General features: G+C 39.0%; 2 protein-coding genes across 2 annotated transcripts in view; one reads left to right on the top strand and one right to left on the bottom strand.

The window, feature by feature from the left end:
* Positions 1–11527, bottom strand: part of COL4A3 (collagen type IV alpha 3 chain) — a 171507-nt gene extending 159980 nt beyond the window's left edge. Inside the window, exon 1 of the mRNA XM_069104555.1 lies at positions 10959–11527. Within this exon, the coding sequence (XP_068960656.1) occupies positions 10959–11057 (99 nt within the window). The 5' untranslated portion in view covers positions 11058–11527. The remainder of the gene's footprint in view (positions 1–10958) is intronic.
* A 96-nt stretch (positions 11528–11623) lies between these two features.
* The window catches only part of COL4A4 (collagen type IV alpha 4 chain), a 152111-nt gene continuing 139971 nt past the window's right edge, over positions 11624–23763 (top strand). Inside the window, exon 1 of the mRNA XM_069104553.1 lies at positions 11624–11914. The gene's annotated coding sequence lies outside the window, so the exon portion shown is untranslated. The remainder of the gene's footprint in view (positions 11915–23763) is intronic.

Genomic DNA, 23763 nt, shown 5'->3' with positions numbered 1-23763 from the left:
GCAAGAATTTTCCAGATATCAGGAGTGCTGCACTCCTAACTCCCATGATGTGGAAGGGATAACTGTATTAAGATAATCTGTACCCTAGATGATTTTCAGGGCACTGGAAATTATATGTCTTGGGGAAAAATGTAACCCATATTTTTTAATATTTATGTCATAGAAGCTATATCTATTGTTACTACATCTTTAAGAACCAGGTAGAAAACAAATAGAATTTGGAGAAAAATAAATTTGTGTGGAAAATTTGGAGGTTGGTTGAAAAATGTTTGATGGTAAAGTAGTCACGGTATTTAATCTGTGATCAATAAAATCGTGGGAAGAATCTGCGGAGAAGACATATAGGAAGGAGCCAAACTAGATAGTACAGTGAAGAGAATTGTACCTAGAGTCGGGAAGAACTGAGTTCAGATCCAGCCTCAGCTACTTGTTAGCACAACTTATGCACAAGTTACTTCACCTCAGTTTGACTAAGTTTTCTTATCTATAAAATGGAAATAATAATAGCACCTAAATCCCAGGGATTTTGTGGAAATCAAATGTAGATAGTTTTGCAGACCTTAAAGAGCCTTATTTTTTTTGTTATAATAATCATCAATAGATACTTCTTCCTTGTTGAAACTATTTTAACATTGGTGTTATAAAGAAAATCCTGTTAAGAATTTATGAGGAATTGTAAAGATATTTGGGAAGACTATATTCTGTGACTACTGAAGAAAAGACAAAAAGGACTAATTAGTTTAGCTCATGAAAAACTGAGTTTAACTATTATTTTGAAAGGAAATGTAAAGAAAATTGTTAAGAGACTAGCAGTCTCTTACTTACAACTTACCTAGAGTAAACTTAATGGTGTAATAACAAGTTATCACACAAGGGAAAAGGAATCACCCACTGTTATGTGGAGGGTTTGAGGTGACTTACTTGGGCCATAACAACAGTTATTGCCAAAAACATTGTAAATACATATACATACACACATATGCATATCGACATGCACATAATAAATACATGTCTTTGCTAAATATTGCAAATAAATCATATAAACCCCATGATTTGAATATTTATCTAATCATAGAAAAATAAGAGCAGATAATTAATTAGAATATGATTATAGTTTTATTAATGAGAAATTAATTATCCAGATATACTCCTGGATTTCTATGGAGTAAGAAGGATGAAATTAAATAGATAGCAATGAATCAAGTGGCAGAGGGGGTGACATACACATGAAATTGTCAGACTCTATAAACTTGTTACATATGGAGACTGACATCATTTTTTAGTTATCATGTAGTATTTATTTGTGAATATGCCTTCTTCCCTGTTGTAAGTTCTTTATGCACAGAAGCCATGTAAATTTTGATTGTCCTGTTTCCCAGACTCATACCTTGCATATAGTAGACACTTAATAAAAGTTTATTAAATTATCTCAAGTTTACTTCTCAGAAAATTAAACCTATTTTTAGATGTTCCAGTGCTATTATATAAGAACAAAATTGAGCATATATATGTGTATACACATATATATGTATCATATATGTGTGTACACATACATACAATGCACATTACATATATATATATATACATATACTTGATAAATAATTGACTGACTAATTGAATAAGAAAATAGAGTAACTACTGCCTGGAAGGGTGGAAGGTTGAGTTGCAGAGATTGACTAATAGGGTCTGCTAATACTAAAATGCCACTCAGGTGTCCATATAGACACCCTGATTTGTGATCATTCCAGGTATTAGAATGTTGGCTCAGAGAACCACTAGACTAGATCAAGTTACTGGTAGCCCAGAGCTAATGTTGTACTTCATAATAGGACTACTTAAGGCTACAGGAGCAAGGATGCATTTCTCATCACATCTGGCAATATTAAAAGATAAAGTGATGTAGCATATAGAAAGCCAACCTTGGAGTCACATAAGACTTGGGTTTCCATCCTGTCTCTGATACATACTGCCTATGTGAAAATGGGCAAGTTACTTTCCCTCCTAAGGCCTCAGACAACTGTCTAAGGCCATAAAGTATAGAGAAGGTGATGATGTTTGTAGAGAGAATTCTTCCCTGGATATTCCCTACACCATGAAATCTCAGATCCACTTAAAAAAAGGCAGTGATATACAACAATTAGTCATGTGCAATTATGTAGTGGGTATAGACTTAGCCACTGACCTAGGATGATAGAGGGAATGAGTAGGTGAGTATTACTAATTTCAGTGAAATTAAGTGATAACTGGGGCTTCTTGATAGAGGATGGGAGTAAAGGACACAGTGCTACTAATAAATTCCAGTGATATCCTATCGCCTTTAGGATCAAATGCAAACTCATCTGTTTGGCATTTAAAGCCCTGGACTCCAACCTACCTTCCCAGGTTTATTATATACTGCTTCCCTTCACATACACTGGGGTTCAGTCAAAATGACATCTTTGCTGTTCCTCACTCACAACATTTCATTTCTTGTCTCTGTCTTCACATAGAGCATCATCCTTCTCAACCCCTTCTGCCATACCTGGAATGAATTCCCTGCTCACCATTGCCTCTTAGAATCCCAAGATTCCTTGAAAGATCACTTCCCATATGAATCTTTTCTTAATTTACAACTCCCTCCTCCAAAACTGTTAGTGCCTCCTCCTTGAATTTACTTAATACTTACATACAATACTTATATTAATACCGAATACTTATACAGGAAAACCTTGGAGATATTTTGTGTTCAGTTCCAGACCACCTCGATAAAGCAGACATCATAATAAAGGGAGTCACATGAATTTTTTGGTTTCCCAGTACATATAAAAGTCGTGCTTACACTATACTGTAGTCTATTAAGTATGCAATAGTATTATGTCTTTAAAATGTATATACTTTGATTAAAAATATTCTCTTGCTAAAACTTTTTAACTATCACCTGAGTCTTCAGGGAGTCATAATCTTTTTTGCTGGTAGAGGGTCTTGTCTCAATGCTGATGGCTACTGATTGATCAGGGTGATGACTGCTCAAAGTTCTGGTGGTTGTGTCAGTTTCTTAAAACAAGACAATGACTTTTACCATATCGATGGTAACTTTCACTTGAACACTTAGAGGCTATTGTAGGGTTATAAAATTGGCTTAATTTAAATGTTATTGTGTCTTAGGGAATAGGGAAACCCAAGGAGAGGGAGAGAGATGGGAGAACAGCCTATCGAAAGAGCAGTCACAACACACATAACATTTATTAAATTTACCATCTTATATGGGTACAATTTATAGCTCCCCCCCAGCCCAAATTACTATAGTAACATCAAAGATCACTGATCACAGGTCACCACAACAGATACAAAAAGAAGAAAAAAGTTTGAAACATTGCAAGAATTACCAAAATGTAACTCAGAGATACAATGTGAACACATGCTGTTGGAAAAATTGGTACTCGACACAGAGTTGCCACAAACCTTCAATTAATTTTTTTTTAAAGCAATATCTGTGAAATGCAATAAAACAAGGCATGCCTGTATGTGCACACCTTGTCTCCCCCAAAAGAATGTTTCACTTTTGTTTTTATATTCCCAGTAAATCATATAGTAGATGCTTAATAGTGCCTGTTGGTTGATTTACTACTGTCTTATAATAAGAGGCATAACCTTGCTTCTAAGTATTAGTTCAGTAGACTTATGCAGAGACTCCTTAGGGAATGACTCTGGTCAAACACCACTCACTTTGAAGGGGATGCAGCCTTTTACACATTTATGGTACTAGGACAAGTGGATTAAGATCAGGTTACTCTCTTCCTCATCACATTTAAACATAGTCCTTTTCACCACTCCATTTTAGATGCAAGAGAAAAAGCATTTGGGAGAGAGTAAGATGCAAAGAAATGTGGGTTGTTTTTTGTCATTAATGGGCTTTTCCATGAAAGTATTTGGTAAGTTGCCTCTTAAGTAGAGAGAGATGTGAAAGAATTTCAACAACAATATTTAGATGGAATAGTCTTAGATAAGCAAGCTGATCATTTTTCCATGAGGACAAGGACAGGGCAGGAGGAGGATATCCTTTCTGCTGACATTTTCAAATGATGTTATTAGAAAATACCAGGAGCAAAGAATGTCCTGAATAATATTTTTGAAAAGAAGAAACTCCCTAATACATTCCAGGAAGTTGATATTATGTCACAATTAATGGGAGAACTAAATGAATAGAAAAAACATCTCTACCTTGAAACTAGAGATTATTTTTTCACAACTTCAGACTCATGGTTATCTTCAAAATTCTCTCTTCTAATTCTGTACCTTGGTCCAAGTGGTTCAGGTGTCTGGAACACTCTCTGCCCCTGTCTCTGCCTTATACATGTCCTAACTTCCTTCAGAGTCCTGGTCAGGTACTACCTCCCACATGAGACCTTTCCTGATTCCACTTAGTGATCACTCTGCCTATCTCTGTCCATTTCTGTGTTTCTGTCTCTTTCTCTCTTTTTCTGTCTTTGTCTCTCTCACTGTCTCCCTTCCTCCCTGTCTCTCTCTCCATCTCTCTCTCCTCCTCTGTCTTTCTCTCTCTCTGACTCTGCCACTCTGACTCTCTTTTTCTCTGTCTCTGCATGTTTCTTCCCCTTCCTCTTTGTCTGTCTTTCTCCCTCTGTCTCTCCCTCCCACCTCTCTCTCTCCTCTCTTTCCCTATCTCTCTCTGCATATCTCCCCAGGCTAAGTCCATCCCAGACCCTGTAGACTCAGAGTTCCATAAATGTTTGCTAAATTGAAATGACCCCAGATGTTTGTGTAGTACTTCAGAGATTTCAAAGCACTTTTCACTTAAACTGTATTGATCCCTGTGAGGTTCACAGGGCAGATATTTCCCATTTTGTAGATGAGATAATAGACTCAGAGAAATTAAGTAACTTATTCAAGAGGTCACATAGCAAGTAAGTGGGGAAACTTGGGTGTCTTCTACTACTCCAATCTTCTTTTTTAAAAACTATAATATGTTGCTTCTGTGAAAGAATAATTATCTATACTGCTGACTCTAATACTATGGACCTTGGTTTCTTCATCTAAAATAAAGGGTTTGAACTATATGATGTTGAAGGTCACTTTGAATTCTAAATTCCCATGATTCATGGGATTATTTCCCATTTGCAGACTGGGTAAACTAATCTGGGCAGATCACAGTAGACATTCAGTTTAAATTAACGTTTATTAAGCACCTACTATGTGCAGAGTGGCTTAGTGGTTAAAGAGCAAGCCTTGGAGCCAGGAAAATCTGGATTCAAGCCCTTTATCCATCTCATCCTGACAGTGTGACCTGGGCAAGTCACTTAAGTTGCCCTAGGCAACTCTCTGAAACTCCAAATGGTAGAAAAGATGCCCATCTACATAAAGGGAGTTTCTTCATCCTCATCCTGTAATTCCCTAAACCACTAAAATCACAGGTCTTTTCCCTATCTCAATCCCTGCCTATAAAGTGCCATGTTAGCTATAGGAGGAATAGAAAGATCCAATAAGACATGGAGTTTATAGGGACCAAGCAACTTTAACAGAAAATAAGACAAGATTAATGCATGGATAAACAGGATGGTTATCATGGCAAGAACACTACTTTGAGATAAAAGGAGCTGAGTTAGGAACTGAGTTCTACCATTTGACTCTGTGAGACTCCGGAAAAGTATCGTTCCTTCTCAAGCCTCTCAGCCTCATTTACCCCACACGTGGTTGAGGGGAGGATCAAATGCGATAACGTGTACACGACCTTTTTTAAAAAAGAATCGTCCTAAAAATAACATCCAGCATTTAGTGGACCAACATTTATTCTATTAATCATTTATAAAACATTTATTAAGCACTCATTTGCTGACTGTGCTAAGATCTACAGGACCCAAGGGAAAACAAAAAAGGTTCCTACTTTTGAGGAAGTTACATTCTGATTAGAGGGGCAACATGTCAATAAATATGTACATCCAAGATACATACAGAATGGATGGAAGGTAATTTTGCAGGTGACAGCTCTGCAATTGAGGGACCTGGGAAAGACTTCTTGCAGAAAGAAGGTGGCATTTCATCTGAGCTTGAAGGAAGTCAGGGATTCTAAGTGGGAAAGGTGAGGATGTGAACATTCCAGGCATGATGGAACAGGCAGAGTCACATAGGTAAGGTAGAAAAGCTGTCTATGTGTGGTGGTGGTGGTGTTTAATCCTGTCTGACTCTTCATGACCCCATTTGGGGTTTTCTTGGCAAAGATACTGGAGTGGTTTGCCATTTCCTTCTCCAGCTTGGTTTACAGATGAGGAAAATGAGGCAAACAGGGTAAAGTGACTTGTCCAGGGTCACACAGCTAGTAAGTATCAAAGGTCATATTTGAACTCAGGAAGATAAATCTTCCTGACTCCAGGTCCAGTGCTCTATCCATTGCACCACCTTGCTGAGCCATATACTCAGTTATTAATCAACTGTGTTGGGCAACTCACTTAACCTCTATCTGTCTGAGTTTCTTAATCTGTAAAATGATGTAAAAAATCATCTGTAAATCATCTTCATCTGTAAAAAAAAAAACAACTACCTCACAGGGTTGTTGTGAGAGAAGATATATACACTTTGCACATCTCATGATGTAATATAAATACTATTATTATGATATAGATATGGATATTTCTACATATCTATATCTCTCTCTACCTCTTTCTCTGTCTCTGTCTGTCTGTCTCTGCCTGTCTCTCCCCCTCTCTATTTCTCTGTCCTCTCCCTTTCTGTCTGTCTCTGTCCCTGTCTCTGTCACTCTCTGTCTCTCCTCTTTTCTTCTCTCTCTCCCCTTTCTCTCTTAGACAGGCCAGAGTTGAGAGCTGTAATAAGAGAATTACAATAAGTAATTAGTAATTAATTAGTAATTATTATTAATAAGAGAATTACAATAATAATGTAATAAGAGAATTATCTGGGGCAGAGGAAGGATAAGGGAAGGAAGAGAGGCATAGAATATGAGGTGATGAAGAGAAGATTCAAGGAAATCTTCAGCTACTTGGAAATTTTGCTTAAGGCTGGCCCTTTTCTTTCCACAAGCTATTTAATTCCACAAATATTTAATAAGTACTTCCAGCTTACAAGGTACTGTACAGATCCTTTGTATGTCCCAGAAATCAGATGGGAAGAGTCTGTTCTATGACAGAGGTTCTTAACTTTTGTGTGCCATAGACTAACATCCTTTGGCAGTCTGGTGATGCCTATCGACTCCTCAGAACAGAATTTTTAAGTGGATAAAATAAAATATGTAGCCTTACAAAGGAAAGTAATCGTATTGAAATATCATTATCAAAATAGTTTTTAAACAAGTTTACAGACTCACAGATTAAGAATCCCAGCTCTAAGACCTCTGTACCCTAGACAAAGTACAGCCATCTTGGAATTTTTGTGAGGCCCACTCATCATCTCTCATTCTATCTCCTTCTGATTTTTTCCATTCTACCATTATCCTACCTTATCTGGGATGATGAGGTAAAAAAAGGGGAGTGCTTAACCAATTTTTACAGCACCAGGACCCGAGCTTCTAACTGCACCAAGGATACCTGGGGTAGCAGAACTCCCTTCTCCCCTTTACACATTCCCTGGCCAACCCCAGCTCCAGAGAGATCAAATGAGATAGTGTGTGTAAAGTGTAAAGTGAAAACTCTATAGAAATGTCCACTATTTTTATTGTAATGACATCTATAAAAACCTAGGAGAAGCTTTACAGAGACAAGATCAGGCCCCGATGGTCAAAGTGCACGGAAGGTGTGCGTGGTGGTGTTGGCAACTTTGCAGGAACTGTGTAGGTGGTCTGATGTTGAGTACACTATGCTTGAGAAATACCGCTAGAATCCTAGAGAATCTTAAGAACTTAGAGGTTATCTAGCTGAAACCCTACTCAAGTATGAATTCAGTCTACAGCTTCCCAGACAATCAGTTATCCAGACTCTCTTGGAATGCAGCCACCTCGCTTTGAGAAATGTTAAGACTTCATGTTGTTATCTCTTTTCATTACATAGAAAAAGACAAGTGTTATTATTCAGATGTCTTTTTAGTCTAGATAATTGAGCAGGTGCAAGGGAGTGAAAAAATCCTTCACTTTTGAGTTGGCTATAATGTATTTCAGGCAACAGGACAGATATGAATATGAACTGAATGTGCTGACAAGCAAATTCAACAAGACCCAGTCTAGCAAATTGAAACATGAGGCTTAAAAGTAATAAGAACATTTTACAGTGTAACTGGAAATTAGGATAAACAGAGGTTAATAATTACAGAGTACCATTATCTTAAGGATAATCTTTAAATGCAATTATAGAGTCATAGCTTCCTTCCCTCCTCCTGGATGCTATTCCAAAGTGATTTACAAGAAAGATATTATATTCCCTCTCCTTGACAGAACAATGATTCCTCAGGGTCAAAAGCAGGCCAGGCATGTCCCTGGCACATTCTTCCTGTATGTCTCTTGGCAGTGTCTTAGCTAAATTTCAGTATGTTAAAGGCTAGTACATAACTCACAATAGATGAAGGTGCCAATAGGTCTTTCCAGGATGCCAAGAGAGTATACACCTTGAATTCTATATGAGCAAAGACTACTTGTGTTCAAAGTACCCTTGTGATCATTCAACAAAGTCAAGTTAGTCAACAAATATTAATGCCTATTATATACAAGTCAATAACAGGATCCAAAACACTTTGGATTTCTAGTTCATAAACAAAACTCTCAATGAGTTGCACTAACATTTATGGTATCTATTACTTTCCAATGGTTGCTTCATTGTATTCTGTGGGAATTCTACTCACCCTCAGAGATATCAACTCAATGTATCCAGATAGCATTCCTAAATTCATCATAATACTTATTTCTTTAAGGTGCTTTTAACTTTTCACTGACCTCTCTGAATTTTCACAACTGTGAGAGGTAGTTAGGATAGGTACTAGTCCCTACATTTGACAGATGAAGCCACTGAGGCACAGACAAGTGACTGTTTATGTTACATGTAGAAATCATTCAACCCCATTCTCTTTCTTAAACTTCAGGTTGACTTTGTCAAACTGTTTGCTGGGTACCTCTACCTGGATATCTCACCAGCACCTCAAATCCAACATGTCCAAAATGAAATTTGTTATTTTCCCCACTCATCTAAATCTTCATATAATCATATAATTCCCTCAGTTGTCATTTTCAATGAATTCTACATCTATACTATCATATGAAGGTGATGGTTTCAGAAAAACATAGGAAGACTTCTATGATCTGATGCAAAGTTAAGGGAGCAGAACCAGGAGACCATTGAACACAGTAATAGCAATATTGTAATGATTATTAGCTGAGGAAGACTTAGTTACTCTGATCAATGCAATGATCCATGACATATACAAAAGACTCATGATAAAAAATGGCATCCACTTTCAGAGAGAGAACTGATGAACTCTGAGTGCAAATTGGAGCATATTTTCTTTCATTTTCTTGCTTTTTTTTGGAATATGGCTAATATTGAAGTGTTTTGCATGACTTCATATGTATAATGAGTATCTTATTTCTTACCTTCTCAATGGATGGGAGAGGGACTTGAGGGAGGGAGAGAATTTGGAACTGGAAATAAAAATTTAAATATATATACATACATATATATGTATAAATAATAGCAATCATATCTATTTTTATCACCTCCTCTCAACTCACCTGCTACCATCCAAGTTCAGGTCTTCATAGATAGATAGAAAAATGGAAGAAACATTATTAAGTGTTTATTATATGCCAGGCACTGAGGCTCTCTATAATCTGCCCCTACCCACCCAGTCAACCTTATTTTACACTTCTTTCCTTGGAAGGCTTTGTTCCAATCATCCTAGACTGCTAACTGACCCCATCTCCTCCTGAACTCTCCCATTTCAGTGCATTCATGCAGTCTGTTGCTTCACTCCTGAAAGGTATGGTCCCCTCAATTCCTTATTTATAATTACCAGCATTTTCCCCTTTCCTTTAAGATGAACTCAGAAAGGCATATCCACAAAACCTTTCCTCATCTCCCAACCCAGCTGGAAGTGTTCTCTCTCTTTTCTCAAATTTTGCTCTCACCTCCTTTCAATCTGCTGTAGTGGTTGCTACAATAGGTGATTGTAGTACTTGAAATCAGAACTAGGTTTTTATTGAGACCTCCAGCTGATTAGCTGGTGACCACAGACATTAAGCTTCACCATATCTATAGGCCTCAATTTCTTCATCTGTAAAAGGGGGCTAGTATTTATATCACTCGTCTCAAAGGGATGTAGTGAGAAAAGCACTTTATAAACATTACAGTACTTTGTAAACCTTGACGCACCCTTATTCTTTCCTTTGCTCCTCTCACATTTTAATTCTTTTTTCATGCCTGTGTATGTGTTAGGTTCCCCTGATTAAGTCTGTAAACTTCTTGAGGGCAAGGATTGTAATTTTTCATCTCTTCTAAGTGCCTTGCACGTTGAAGGGGCTGCACAAGTGTTTGTGGAAATGAAAGTCAGCTTGCCTGACTCCCAGCCCTGAGCCCTCTTCACCAGAACACCTTGCTTACTTTAAACTCAATTCAGTGACTGGAGCTTTTCAAAACTTTTAATTTTGATCCACACAAGCACTTTCTTTTCACAAATAAATAGACTAAACTGCTTCCCTTTTCCATATACTTTCTGGTTTGGGGAGAGGAACTTCCGCATCAGACTTAAAACAATTAGAGTCATTCTATCTATCCTTTGTCAACGCAGAGAATGTTCTACTTAAACGTTCAGTTGTCCTTATGTTTCTTTCACGCACCCCACGACCCCAGGCTGGACAGCTCCATTCTCAAAACGCACCTGCAGCCCGCAGCTCTGCAGTTCCTCCCCCGCCCAAAATGGACATACCGGGTTTCTCCTGATTCCAGCTCGGGTCTGATGCCCCAAGAAGAGAGGGGAAAGGGGGCGTAGAGGGCACAAGAACTGGGAGCAGTAGCCATGGAGCCCCGACTCACCTTGCCCACAGCGGGAGCCGCCACAAGGAGTAGCAGCAACAGCAGCCTAGTCGACAGTAACATTGGCAGCACCCGCCCAGACGCGCCCCCGGGGTTCATGCTTGCACCAACGACACTCAACGCCCTGTACCATGCACCCTCTCGCGGCTTCTCAGGTTCGGCTCCCCATCCCTTCGCACCCCGCCCTCGGACTCCTCTCAGTTTGGGGGATCGCGGGCGGGAGAAGTTGGGTTGATCGTGCTTGTGAGTTTGCAGGTAGGGGACTGAGCTCACCCTCTCCCCTCAGGCAGAGACCCAGCCCTGATGTCCAGTCTCCTCCCCACCTCCTCGGGTCCTACTGAGACCGTGGGCAGCCTCTCTGGGTGGGAAGAAGAGCGGCACAGGTCCCGCCCTCAGCCTCTTCTGGGGCTCCCCCCACCGGGAGTACAGCGCCCGCCCGGGAGGCTAGCGAAGGGTGGGTGGACAGCCGCTACCCTTCTGGGGGCCAGAAGGGAGCACAATTTGGGAAGGCAGTAACGGACCAGGGAAGGTCATGGTGCCCTGGTTCTGGGTAGCCCAAACTCCAAGGCTCCCACCCTCTGGTGCCGAGTAGGGCGGGGGTGGGGGCTGTTTTAGGGGAGGAGGACGGGTGGAGTGGAGGGAGTGGTCATCGGGGCCGCGGGCGCATTGGCCAGGGGAGGCGCGCGGTTTGCGAGTTGGTGCCCGTCTGGCTCTTTGCTCCGTCTGGAGTTTCTCGCCTTCTTTTCACTGCCCCCTCCCCCCGCCTCCAACCCCGGTCCTCCTAATTCCCCCTAGCCCTGGTGACTGGAGCTTGTCATGAATGTGTTTTGAGGAGAGTAGGAAATCCACACCCGATTTTAGGGGCGAGGTGGAGGTAGAAGATATGCGCAGGACTTCTGAGGCTGTGGCAGCGGAAGCGGCAGGGCAGCTCCGGGAGCAGCGGGCATCAGCTAGAGGTACAGCTCAGAACTGGAGTTTTCCCAGCCAGAGAAATGCCAGTTCGCTTGGTAGGCTCCAGGGTTTGGGGGCGCTGCAGCTGGTGGGGGACACCTGTGGAGGAAATGGTAGAAGAGAAAAGCCATCTAAGGGCGTAGGAGCACTTGGGGTAATGTGAAGGAGGGTGGGGGGAGGGAGTGACAGAGGCTTTTTTGATTCTTGTGCCAGTCCGCCAGGCTTCCACTGCTGCCTTCCCCTGGTTTGTATGTTGATTTCTTTTGGGGGTAGAATTACCGATCTGGCAGAGGGATCCGGAGTTGGCTCAGCCTCTGACCTCCTTTTGGCACACATTCTCGGGAGCCCTGGCACCTTGTGAAATGCCAAGAGCAGGAGATAGCTAAATGGAAAGGGAGCTCATCCCTTTCTCTGCGGCTTTGAGGTGGCTTTTCATGCTGAATCTTATCTGCGGAAATGCTAGGTGGAAAACAAAATCTGCACCCTTGTTACAGGGTCTCTCTTAAGAGTTGAGCCAAATTGAGGCTTTGGATGCATTTGCAGTATCCAATTTGTATGTTTGTAACTTTAGGTGAGAACAGTTTGTAGATGACTGTTTTTATTTGTTAACTTCCTCAAGAGTTGAATTTCAGCATCAAGTCAGAGGTATGTGGCTGGTAATTTATTTTGGGAAGGACATAATTTGCTTTCCATTAGGATCAGGGTATATGATGAAAATATATTTTGAAAAATGTGCAAATGTTTTTCAAGAAATTTTTAGTGAATGTACAAGTGATATATGGTAACCAGAATATTAGATAATCGCCATATTCCATCCCCTGATTATACTGGGTAAGTCAAGTCAGTAAAAGCATTTATTAAGCATATACAATGTACTAGACCCTGCTTGAACAGTTTAACATGTCTTTGAACTTAGACTTTTACCTAGTCGTTTTTCCTAATTGCATCTGAAATTTCCCCCAAACCTGGATCCAGTGAGCTGTACTTGTGCATCTCTCAACTTAGAAACATATTGTTAGTATCACTTATGGAATATGAGAAAAAGAGAACTTTTTAACACAGGGACAGGTGGTGCAGTGGACAGAGCACTTGGGACTGGAATCAGGAAGACTCATCTTCCTAAATTCAAATCTGACTTCTGACACTTAACTGTGTGACCCTTGGCAAGTTACTTAATTCTGTTTGCCTCAGTTTCCTCATTTGTAATAAGCTGGAGAAAGAAATGACAAACTCCAACATCTTTGCAAAGAAAACCCCAAATGGGGTCACAAAGAGTTGGAGAGAACTGAACAACAAAAATTGGGAACAAACTCTTTATCAAGAAATTGAAACATTCCAGGGCTGCTATAAACAGATCACAAAAGTATGTTGTTGCAGAAGTGCAATGACTGTGTCAGTTTCTAGAGTTTATTTTGGGATTCAGTCGCCAGTGTGACTTTTCCTGCCTTTCCTATGAGATAGGATGGCAGGTGCTATCTTCAAGAAATTGGATGGTGTTCTGATACTCTTAAATGAACTGCCATTAAAATGGTCAGTGGTGTTACTTCCTAAAATAAAATGCCCTAAAGTCCAATGGGATGAACTTTGATTTTATGAATGATACATTCTGGAAGATTTCCAAATTTAGATTGAAACTTAACTTTGCCGGAGGCAGGGTTACTTGGAAGAATCCAAATTGACTTTGTGATTATATTTGGAGCAGGAAGTTGGAACTACTGTAAGTCGTGTTTACTGGAGAGAGACCAGAAATTAAAAAGAACTTCAAATGGGAATCTAGCATTATATAGCATTGATTGTATTGTAAAAGTGTGAATAATTAAGATTATATTAGAGGCCAGTAATTTCATTATGTGAATGATGTAGGAAATAGTGCAGCAGCATCTCTTAAGCCTGTCTACTTGGACCAAGTACAAGAGACCCTGTCACTCTGCTCCTAACTGCAATCATCTGTCTCCATCAGCGTCTCTCTGATCAGGCAATGACTCCTCACTCATACTCTAGAAACTAAGGAATAAATTTTAATTTTTTTTTCACTCCACAGCTCTTCAGATCATATGGTTCTCCTCTATATGGTTGTTGACTGATCAAAATTTTGCTAATTTTGATTTTTCTATTTTGGATTGGTTGTGTTAATTTGGGGAAGCAGATGAAACAGGGGGCAAACATTTTTAACTTGCAAAGAGCAGAAAAATATCTCATTTGGGTGTGACATGTGACACAAAGACAGCAAAATGAAAAGTGGTTATTTGTAAATAAATATTTATGACAATTTTTATGATGCACCACATTGGAATTTCTGCCACTTCCCCCCTTTTTTCCCACAAAATCACAGTAAAATCTTTTGTGCTCTAATAAGCTCACTATAAGGAAATACAGCTACACAATCCTTCCTTAAAGTCCAGCTCTTTTCATAGGCTAGTAAACTAATAATATTTTTAAAAGCAGTGCTGCACTGCAGAATAGCATTTCATCCATTGGAAAATAATTTGGTATTTCAGCTATTAAGGTTATTCCAGGGAAGTACTATTGAACTGTTCACATGTATTGTTTAGCTGCATCAGGATGGAATCAAAGGTTCAGTAGGAAAAATGACATCACACAACAACCAAAGATTAATGACATCACAAACTATTTGTTCTAGCATAGTTAGGACGATTCTGATGGCTATCATTTTCAAAAGATTCAAATCAGTAAACTAAAATATAGTTAAATTTTAAAATTCTGCTATTGGATAGCTAGGTGGTACAGTGAACAGAACATTGGACTTGGAATCAGGAAGACTCATCTTTCTGAGTTAAAATTTTGCTTCATATACTTACTAACTGTGTGTCCCTGGACATGTAATTTAATCCAGTTTGCCTTAGTTTCCTCATCTGTAAAATGAGCTGGAGAAGGAAATAGCAAACCACTCCACTGTCTTTGCCAAGAAAACCTCAAATGAGGTCTTGGAGAGTTGACATGGTTGAAAATGACTCAACAACAATGATATTCTCTACAGGCAGAATGGTTAGTATGGAGGGTAAACACTGGCATCAGGAAGATTTATTTACATTTGCTTGTATTTCCAGTGCATAATTTGATTTTACATAGTTGGGATAAGATATTTAAATTCTCTTAAATTTGATAATTTTGTAGCAAAAATTTAATTTGCTCTTTACTTATTTTAGTGTTTAATATTGACAATTGCAAAATGCTGATGTTTGAAGGAACCATAGACACCATCTAGTTAAATACTGTCATTTTTTACAAATAAAACCCATAGTGACCTTGTGACTTGTTGAAGGTCACACAGTTAATTAATTGGTAGGGCTGGGATTCAAACCCAGGCTTCCTTGGTCCCCATTTTAATACTCTAGTACTTCAGCAACACATAACTTCATGATTCGATATATTATGTTAGGCTATTACTTACATTGTAAGCTCTATATTGAAGGAACCAATATATACAGATGTAAGCACATGTCAAATAATCACTTAGTAAAAGGTCTTTGAATATTTCTGTGGCTAAATATTCACCCCTCTCTGACAAATCTGATGATCAGCTTCTCTAAAAGTAACTGTCCTGGCCCTTAGAAGATAGACAGTCTGCCCTTGGTCCTGGAGTCACAGCCTTTATAACCTGGAAGAATTAGTCAGAGATTAGGCTGTTCTAAAGCCTTCACTGCAGAAACAGGCATGAAGAGTAAGACTTTAGTGGGAGGTGGGGGTGGGAGAGAGGGAGAAAAAGTTTTACTTTATTTCCACTGTAACACCAAGTAGGGAAAAATACTCATTTTTAATGTCATATATGGGGAAGAACACTTTACTTTTAAATGTGGCATTCTATTTGTTTTATAAGGTCTTCTAATGGTAGCCAGCTTCATCAATCAACCAATATTTATTAAGCTTCTTCTTGTTCAAGAAACTAGGCATACAAAGGACAAAAATGAAGCCTTGCCCTCAATCTTACATTTCTTATATTATATATTATATTCTTATAATATATATTATATATTACATTGAGGGAAGCTTATATTATATGTGATTATAATATAAATATATGTGTATATAATATATAGCTATTATATATCACATAAAGTATATCATATGATATGTTACATTATATCAACTATATATTATTAACAAATAAAATATAGAACTTACATTGTAAGCTCTATATTGAAGGAACCAATATATACAGATGTAAGCACATGTCAAATGTGTTTACACATAGTGTAAATTCAGGGGTAGGGGAGAGAATGTGCTAACATTGGAGAAATCAGGAAAGACCTCATGTGGGAGGGAGCACCGGGGATTCCATGAGGTAGAGGTGAGATGGGAGCACATTCCAGACATGGAGGACAGCCTGTGCCAAAGCATGGACCCAGACAGAGCATTATGTGTAAGGCATAGCCCGAAGGCCAGTTTGGCTGGGCCAGAGTGCATGTGGGGGAATCTGTGTGCTCTCCTCATATTTGTACTATGAACGTTGCCCTTTCTTTATTTCATTTTGTTCTGTTAATGGAACACCCACCTTGATGACCTCTGGCACATATGTTATAAAGTCTAGTGTAAAAAAATTAAATGTCTGCAAATGGTTAGATGTCATGGCTTAAGAGTACAGTCTTACATGAAAACTGAATCTTATTCCATACCCCTGGAACAAGTCTGGAAGCTGGGGCTACTTCTAGGATAGAGGCAGAGACACGTTGTAGGCCCCAACAGCAGTGGTGATGGTTGAAGCCTTGGTGCAATTATTGTACTTCAGGAAGGTGATTTGGGGGCAACCCCCCACTTTATCTAGCACCACCCCCTCCTTTTAAAGAGAAGAAAACCAAGAGCCTGGTATGGGAAATGACTTGTGCCAGGTCTCATAGTAGCAGAGTAGGCATTCAAAAGTAGGCCCTCCTATTCCAAAGTCAGTACTTTTTCCATGCTGCTTCTAAGTGAAGGAAACCTTTGGACTGTCCTGTTGAAACACCAAGACAGGAGACGAACTCTGAAGCCCTCTCCAGAAACCTCTAGCATCTCAGGACCAAAATTAAATGAGGACTTTTAGCTGATCCTTCTTAAAATAACTGTCCATTTTCATGCAGCTGAAGCCTGCATTCAGGGATCATTTTGGTAATATTATCACAAAAAGGTCACTCTAAATTAAAAGTAAGGCCAATGTGTTTGGAGCTGAAACTTCAGAACTCAACTCTTGCCAATAATTAGGAAGTCATTTGTGAACAATTTAAAAAAAGAAAAAGAAAAAATGCAAACCTCTAACAGATGGTCAAGAATTCTGTAACCTTACCATTTTACTATAGCCTCTAGTTTCTGTGTTAATTAATGGAAGAAATACTTGTCCTTAAGATAAAATATTGAACATTGTAAGTGATACTTTTTTCCCTTAATACAGTAGTAGCATTAATATTCAAATCTCCCTGACACAGCTGAATTTGAGCCTGGGGCATTCCTCTCAGAAAGTCTTTCCCTAAAAATATAATAATGAAGTCATCTTACTGTTATGTAAAATTGAATGCCTGTCTGATCTCAGTACTAATAGACAGTGGACTATTACACTGGGATTATTTAGATTATTTTATAGCTATATTCTTTTGTAATCTAAAGGGAGCTATTCCATTTGGAGTCTGTGTATTCCCGAATGGGAGTAGTGTCCCCAAATGCCCCACTATGCCCAGTGCCATGTGTAAGAAAACACTTGGATAAGACAGACCAGAGAACCCTTTCTCTGAATTAACTTGAATAGGCTCCTTAGGATAGGTAAATTGAAAAGCAAAGCCTCTGTCAGCAAGACAGTGTTAGAGAACTCCTTAAGCAAAAGGATGGCATAGGTGGGTACGGCTGATCTTCCTCATTAGGTTAAAAACCACTTCACCCAAATATCAGTTCCACTTGGCTTTTACTTATGTGAAATATTTGTTTAGGATCATTTCTAATGAATGCAGCACATATATATATACTCGATTTTGAAATCATAGATAAATCCATTTTTAATTTATTTGATAGAGGATATAATATCAAACAAAAAGAAACCCCAGGGATGGGAGGAACATGAGATAGAAAGGGACTGATGCTTGAGGACTTCAATAAGCACCAATCAGCATGCTTACTTTTAACCTATAAAATTTCCATGGCATGGTCTATGTGCAAATTGAAGTTTTCATTGATGAAAATATGAGTTGGAAATATGAGGACCACAAATGGCTTTCTATAGCAGTTTTCATTTGTGTGGTTGCACAATTGATGGAAAGGTACAGAGAAGACGAGATTCTACTCCCTTTGTTGATGGCTTAAAAAGCATCTGACTAGAGCAAAATAAAAAGCTTAAAATCTTTCCTCTAACAACATATTATATGTATACATATACACATATGTAAAGTGCAATCACACACAGCACGTACATGTGTGTGCACATATGTGCATGCAACATATATGTATGTATGTTATATATATGTGAAGAGCAAGCAGAATTGACAGATGCGACCACAGAGGTCACTTTGATAACCACTGTCAAGTAAGGCATAAAACAAGGAAGTCATGTGATTAGTGAATAGAACTCTGGATTTGGAGTCAGAGAGCCTAGGATCAAATCCTGACTGTTACTTATTACTCATAGAGTAGACAAGTCACTTAATGCCTCTGGGCCTCATTTTCCTTGTCTGTAAAATGAGGTGAGGTAAGCTGGATTCCAAAGGGCCTAGAGGCTCTAAGTCTATGAGATAGAGATGCATCAAAGGTGATGATCCCAAATGGGGGGTGGATCACTCACACATGGGAAGAGACTTCAGATCTTCCTGTTTGTAAATAATAGTAATGATAATGATAATAATAAGAAGAAGCCATTTTCATTAAGGCCCTAGAATATAACAGTACTTCCTCATGAGATCTCCAAATGCTCAAAAGTGTTGAGATTAATTCATGTGGGAAAATCTACATGGATAAAGAATGCAGATGATTGCATTGGAGACATGGAATGTATGTATAGAAAGGCCAGGCACTACAGAGGGACAGTGAGATGGATCCAGAAATGAACAGGAGTAAGAGAGAGCTCACTGGGTTGTTGTGATGGTTCAAACAAACTTCCTCATTATCTGGGCTTAGCTGTTCTTGACATGTCCCCTCCTCTTACTTGGTCCCCCACCTCTGACCCTTCTAAGGAACCTCCCATGATGGGAATCCTCCTGCCCGGATACTTCTAGCTTCCTAGTTAATTGTGCTGACCTGCCAGATATGTGCACCTGGTCTTCTTGAGCAGCGTTGATGTGGAGAAAACTCAGCACTGAGATGGGAGGAGGGGCCAGAACCTCAGATGACCTCCTGCATTGATCATTGGCTTACTTCTGCCTCCCAATCACCACACTCACAGGTTTGGACTTTGGGCCACTGGCTAAGTTTCAAATCTGCCCTACCCCTGCAGAGATCCTTTATCTCCAACGGCTGTGGCCCCACATTATTGCTGACTATATCCTAGTTCACTTTGCTCTCCTCCTCCCCATCACACCTTTAAGCATCTTGAATGACTATCAGAATTTGAATTCATGTCCCGGGACTCCAAATTTGATGATTTCCATGCTGCCTTTATAAAGTAAGGAACCTAGATTGCTCCAATTTGAAATGTCTTATATTATGAATGTCTTGAAATTTGTGTATATATAAACACATATGGTTGAAAAAGTATTTCACACATATTAATATACATATGTACATATGTACATATATACATATGTGTATCTAAAAGGGCCTTTGGAAAAATTATTTTTGCATTATTTCCTAATCCATGCTTTATTTTTGATATTAATATTTCTGTTAATAAAAATATTAAATGTGTTGCCCATTTTAATGTATTTTGGGGGGTAGGGTGAAGGAAAGGAAAGACACATTTATTAATCACCTATGAGATGGCAAGAGTTTTACAGCATCTAACTTAATCCTCATAACAATCCTAAGAGATAGCTAAAAAAGTAATGCTCTCCATCCTGACTTTTCCATTAATTTTATCAGACTTCTTTAATTTTGAATTAAAAGAAAAACTTAGGATAAAATGACTTGATCATGGAATGTTGGGGTGGCATTTAAAAAAACACAACAATGACCAATGCAGATATTTGCTGAAAAACGTGCTGTGCTCCAAGTTGAATAAATCATGAGCCACCAATTGGACAGTTCACCCTGTATACCTGATGGGCATTCCAGACTCATCATGTCTAAAACAGAACTCACTCTTCTCTCCTCTTCCACACTTCTGTGTTCCTGGGAAGGGCACGGCCATCCTTCCATTCACCCACATTCACAACTTCAGTATAATCCTTGAACCCCAGGAATCCAACAAGTTGCCAGATTTTGCCATTTCTGTCTCCACAGTGTCCCTTGATCAGGTCCCTTTCTCTCCACTCCCACAGCAACCACTGTAGTTCAAGCCTCCTTTCTGGCCTCCTTGCCTCCAGTCTTCTCTTCCTATTCCAATCCATCCTCTACCTGGCCACCAAAGTCATTTTCCTAAAGTTCAGGTCTGAGCATGTCATGTCATCCCCTTACTCAGGAAACTCCAGTGGCTCCCTCTTATCTCTTCAAACTGCTATTCTTGGTATTTAATCTTCTTCACAACTCCCTACCTTCCTAGTCTTTTTACATATTACTCTTCCTTCCCCTCCTCTCTTCCCCGCCAGGTAACTAGGTTGTTGAATGTATAGAATGCTGGTTCTGGAGTCAGGAAGACCCAAGCTCAAATGTGGTCTCAGGCTCTAGCTTTGTGACTTCAGGCAAGTCACTTAACTGTTTGCCTCAGTTTCCTCATCTATAAAAGGGAGATAATAATAGCACCTACCTCCCAGAATTGATATCAGGATCAAATGAGTAAATATTTGTACAGTGTCTGGTACACAGTAGGCACTTAATAAATGCTTCTTCCCTTCCCATGCACTCTACGGTGCAGCCCTGCTCTTCTTCACGTGAGACAATGTCTTCTGTCTTCAGATATTGGCACTGGTGGTCTGGCATCTTCTCCCTCCTTACCTCTTCCTTTTGAGATATCTGGTTACCTTTAAGATTCAACTTATGCACTCACTTCTACCAGAAGCCATTGCTGAATCCCTCTGATGGTAGTGTTGACCCTCACAAAAATAACCCTTATTTATTGTTTATATATTCTGCAAATTTACAGCATAGCATAGACTTAGAGAAAGGAAATCCTTAAGCTCAGTACCTGGTACTTAGTGACTAATAAATGCATGTTAATCGAAAATGACTGGAAGCTGTAGTCTTGGGAGAAGCCATATCTAGAGGTGAAAAATAGTGAAATGTGTCTTTGAAAAGGAAGGGGGAAAATTCCTGGGTGGTCAGGAAATGATCAGATTGCTCCCTGAGCTGATAAAGTAGCTACCTTATTGGTGGGCCCAGACAGCCGGATGAGGCAGCCAATTCAAGCTTCTTGGCCAAGGCTGAGTCCAGAATTGCTAACTTGGATGGGGGTCTCCAAATAGGGAGCCGGGTCACTTCTCAGGCTTCCTAAGGGAGCAAGATTCCTCAAAGGGGGGGTCCTAAAATGGTTCTTAGCTCAAAAATTAAAGTGAAAGGAACATTTAGTCATTTACTTGAGCTGAAAATTTTCCTCTTGAAAGGAGGTTATTGTTGGAAAAAAATTTCAGTACTTAAATGGATCGTTAGTGCCACTTAGTATTATTTTGGTGGGGGAAAAGCATTTTTATTGGTTTGTGATTCTGCTTCTTTTTCATAATTGCCCCCATGAGAGATACCAACAGTGAGCCCACTAGAAACTCAATTATTTCAGGCACCACAGAGATCTGGGAGCAGAGTGTCCTTGTTTAAGAAGATAGGCAAGCAGGTATAAGGGAAACAGATCATCTATCAGAATAACATTAACAACAATGACAATAATAGCAACTAACATATAGAGAGCTTATTCTGTGCCAAGGCACTGGGCTAAGCATTTTACAGTTATTTCATTTGATCCTCACAACAATCCTGGGAGGTAGATTCTAATATCAACCCCACTTTACAGATGAGGAAAAATGAGGCAGAGGATTATAATGACTTGAAATAATAATAACTCACGGTTATTGGCCCTTGAGGGTTTGCAAAGCACTTTACAGGCAATATCTCATTTGAACTTTACAAAAAGAGACAGAAAAAAGTGGGTCTCAGAGAGGCTGAATAATTCACCTAGGGGCATAACCTCGTACACACTTCTGAGGTAGGTTTTGAATTTAGGGCTTCTTGACTCCAGGTCTAACTATAATCCTTTGGCTAAAGCTTCTCTTAGAATATATGAGCTCCCATTCTGAGTAATAATAGCTAATATTTATATAGCACTTTAAGGTTTACAAAGTATTTTACACATATAAACTTGTCTGATTCTTAGAATAATCCCCTACGGCAGGAGCTCTAGAAACTGAGGCTCAGAAGCTTCCATATAGCTGATATATAACATCATAGTAAATGTGTGAAGTGGGATTTGAACTCAGGTCTTCTTAACTCCAGGTTCACAGTTGTATTTTGCTACTAAACTACTTCAGTCCAGAATTAGGTGCATCTAATTTGGGGTTTAGGGCAAAGAGAAGGGAGTAGTGGCATCAGTTCGAAGAAATTAAATTCACTATGGATTAGTGGACCAAGTAGAGGGGAAGGTCTGCATAACTGAAGGAAGGTATGAAGGATGGGAAGAGGTCATAGGGTCATGTGGCTGAAAACTGAAGGGGACCTCGTAGTTCTTCTTTTTCAGATGATCTTCAGGGAAAGATAGAAATAGAGATATACCATAACTCTTTGACCTCCTTTCCATCACTCCTCCAAAGTTCACAGGCCATTTTGAAGCCAAATATTCATATCAGCCATGCTGAATATGCAGTAACAGCCAGATAGATATAGGTATGTTTATTTAGATACATACATATATGTGTGTGTATATTCACATGCACATACATGTGTATGTGCATATATATGTATATACACATACATCCATGCAACTATATATATTCAGCTTATTGGAAGGTAATGATAGGAGAACAATTCTTAAGAGCTTGCCATCACTTTTCTTGTCCCATTCAATCAGAACTCTTAGACCTCCGTACATCCCAGTATGGATGGCAAAAGCAATGATTAGACACTATGGTTAACTATTAGAAACCCTATAGCAATAATAGGACTTTATTTTTGTTAAAATAACAACCATTAATTACATCATTTTGCTAAAATTGTAACCATCAACTACAATCTTCTCTTTTTGAATGTACAATGTCAGCTTGTCATTTAAGATAGTGAACAAAGCTAGACGTGATTAATATATTTCTTTTCACTTCCAAAATATTAAATACACATGAAATCATTGATTCTTCCTTCAGATATTATTGGTTTAATCCTATTTGAGACAAAAAAATTTTTTTTATAGTTAAATGTTTCTGGACAGAAAAAGGTCAGCAATCTGCCTGCCTGACCCCAACAGAAGTTTTCCAAACAACTTAATTTCTGGTCAGGTTCATTTGAAGACTATGTCCTGGAATGTTGTTCAGCCACTTATTTGGCAAACCAGTCTCTCGTCAATACAGCATTGAGTTAGTTTACCAAGATTTTATCCAGAGCTTTATACCAAGCTTTTTGCAACTTCATTATCAACATCTGCTTCAGTTTCCATGCTGTTCCCCTGAGGGACAAAGTTGCCAAATGTTTACCTTTTTCAGTTATTTAAAGTGAAGGATGAGACTTTAAATTTATTTTTCAAACTTACTTTCATGTACATATTCAGTAGATATAAGTATATTATATATGCATTATTTGATACTATATATATACTTATCCTCGTCTATTAAAATACAAAATACCTGTGTGAATCTTTCCAGCTTAATTATACATC

This window comes from Petaurus breviceps, unplaced genomic scaffold (genome assembly GCF_028583685.1).
Source record: "Petaurus breviceps papuanus isolate PSGF00001 unplaced genomic scaffold, PetGlider_PUasm1.0 688, whole genome shotgun sequence".
Taxonomy (NCBI): domain Eukaryota; kingdom Metazoa; phylum Chordata; class Mammalia; order Diprotodontia; family Petauridae; genus Petaurus; species Petaurus breviceps.
This window is presented reverse-complemented; position numbering and strand designations above follow the sequence as displayed.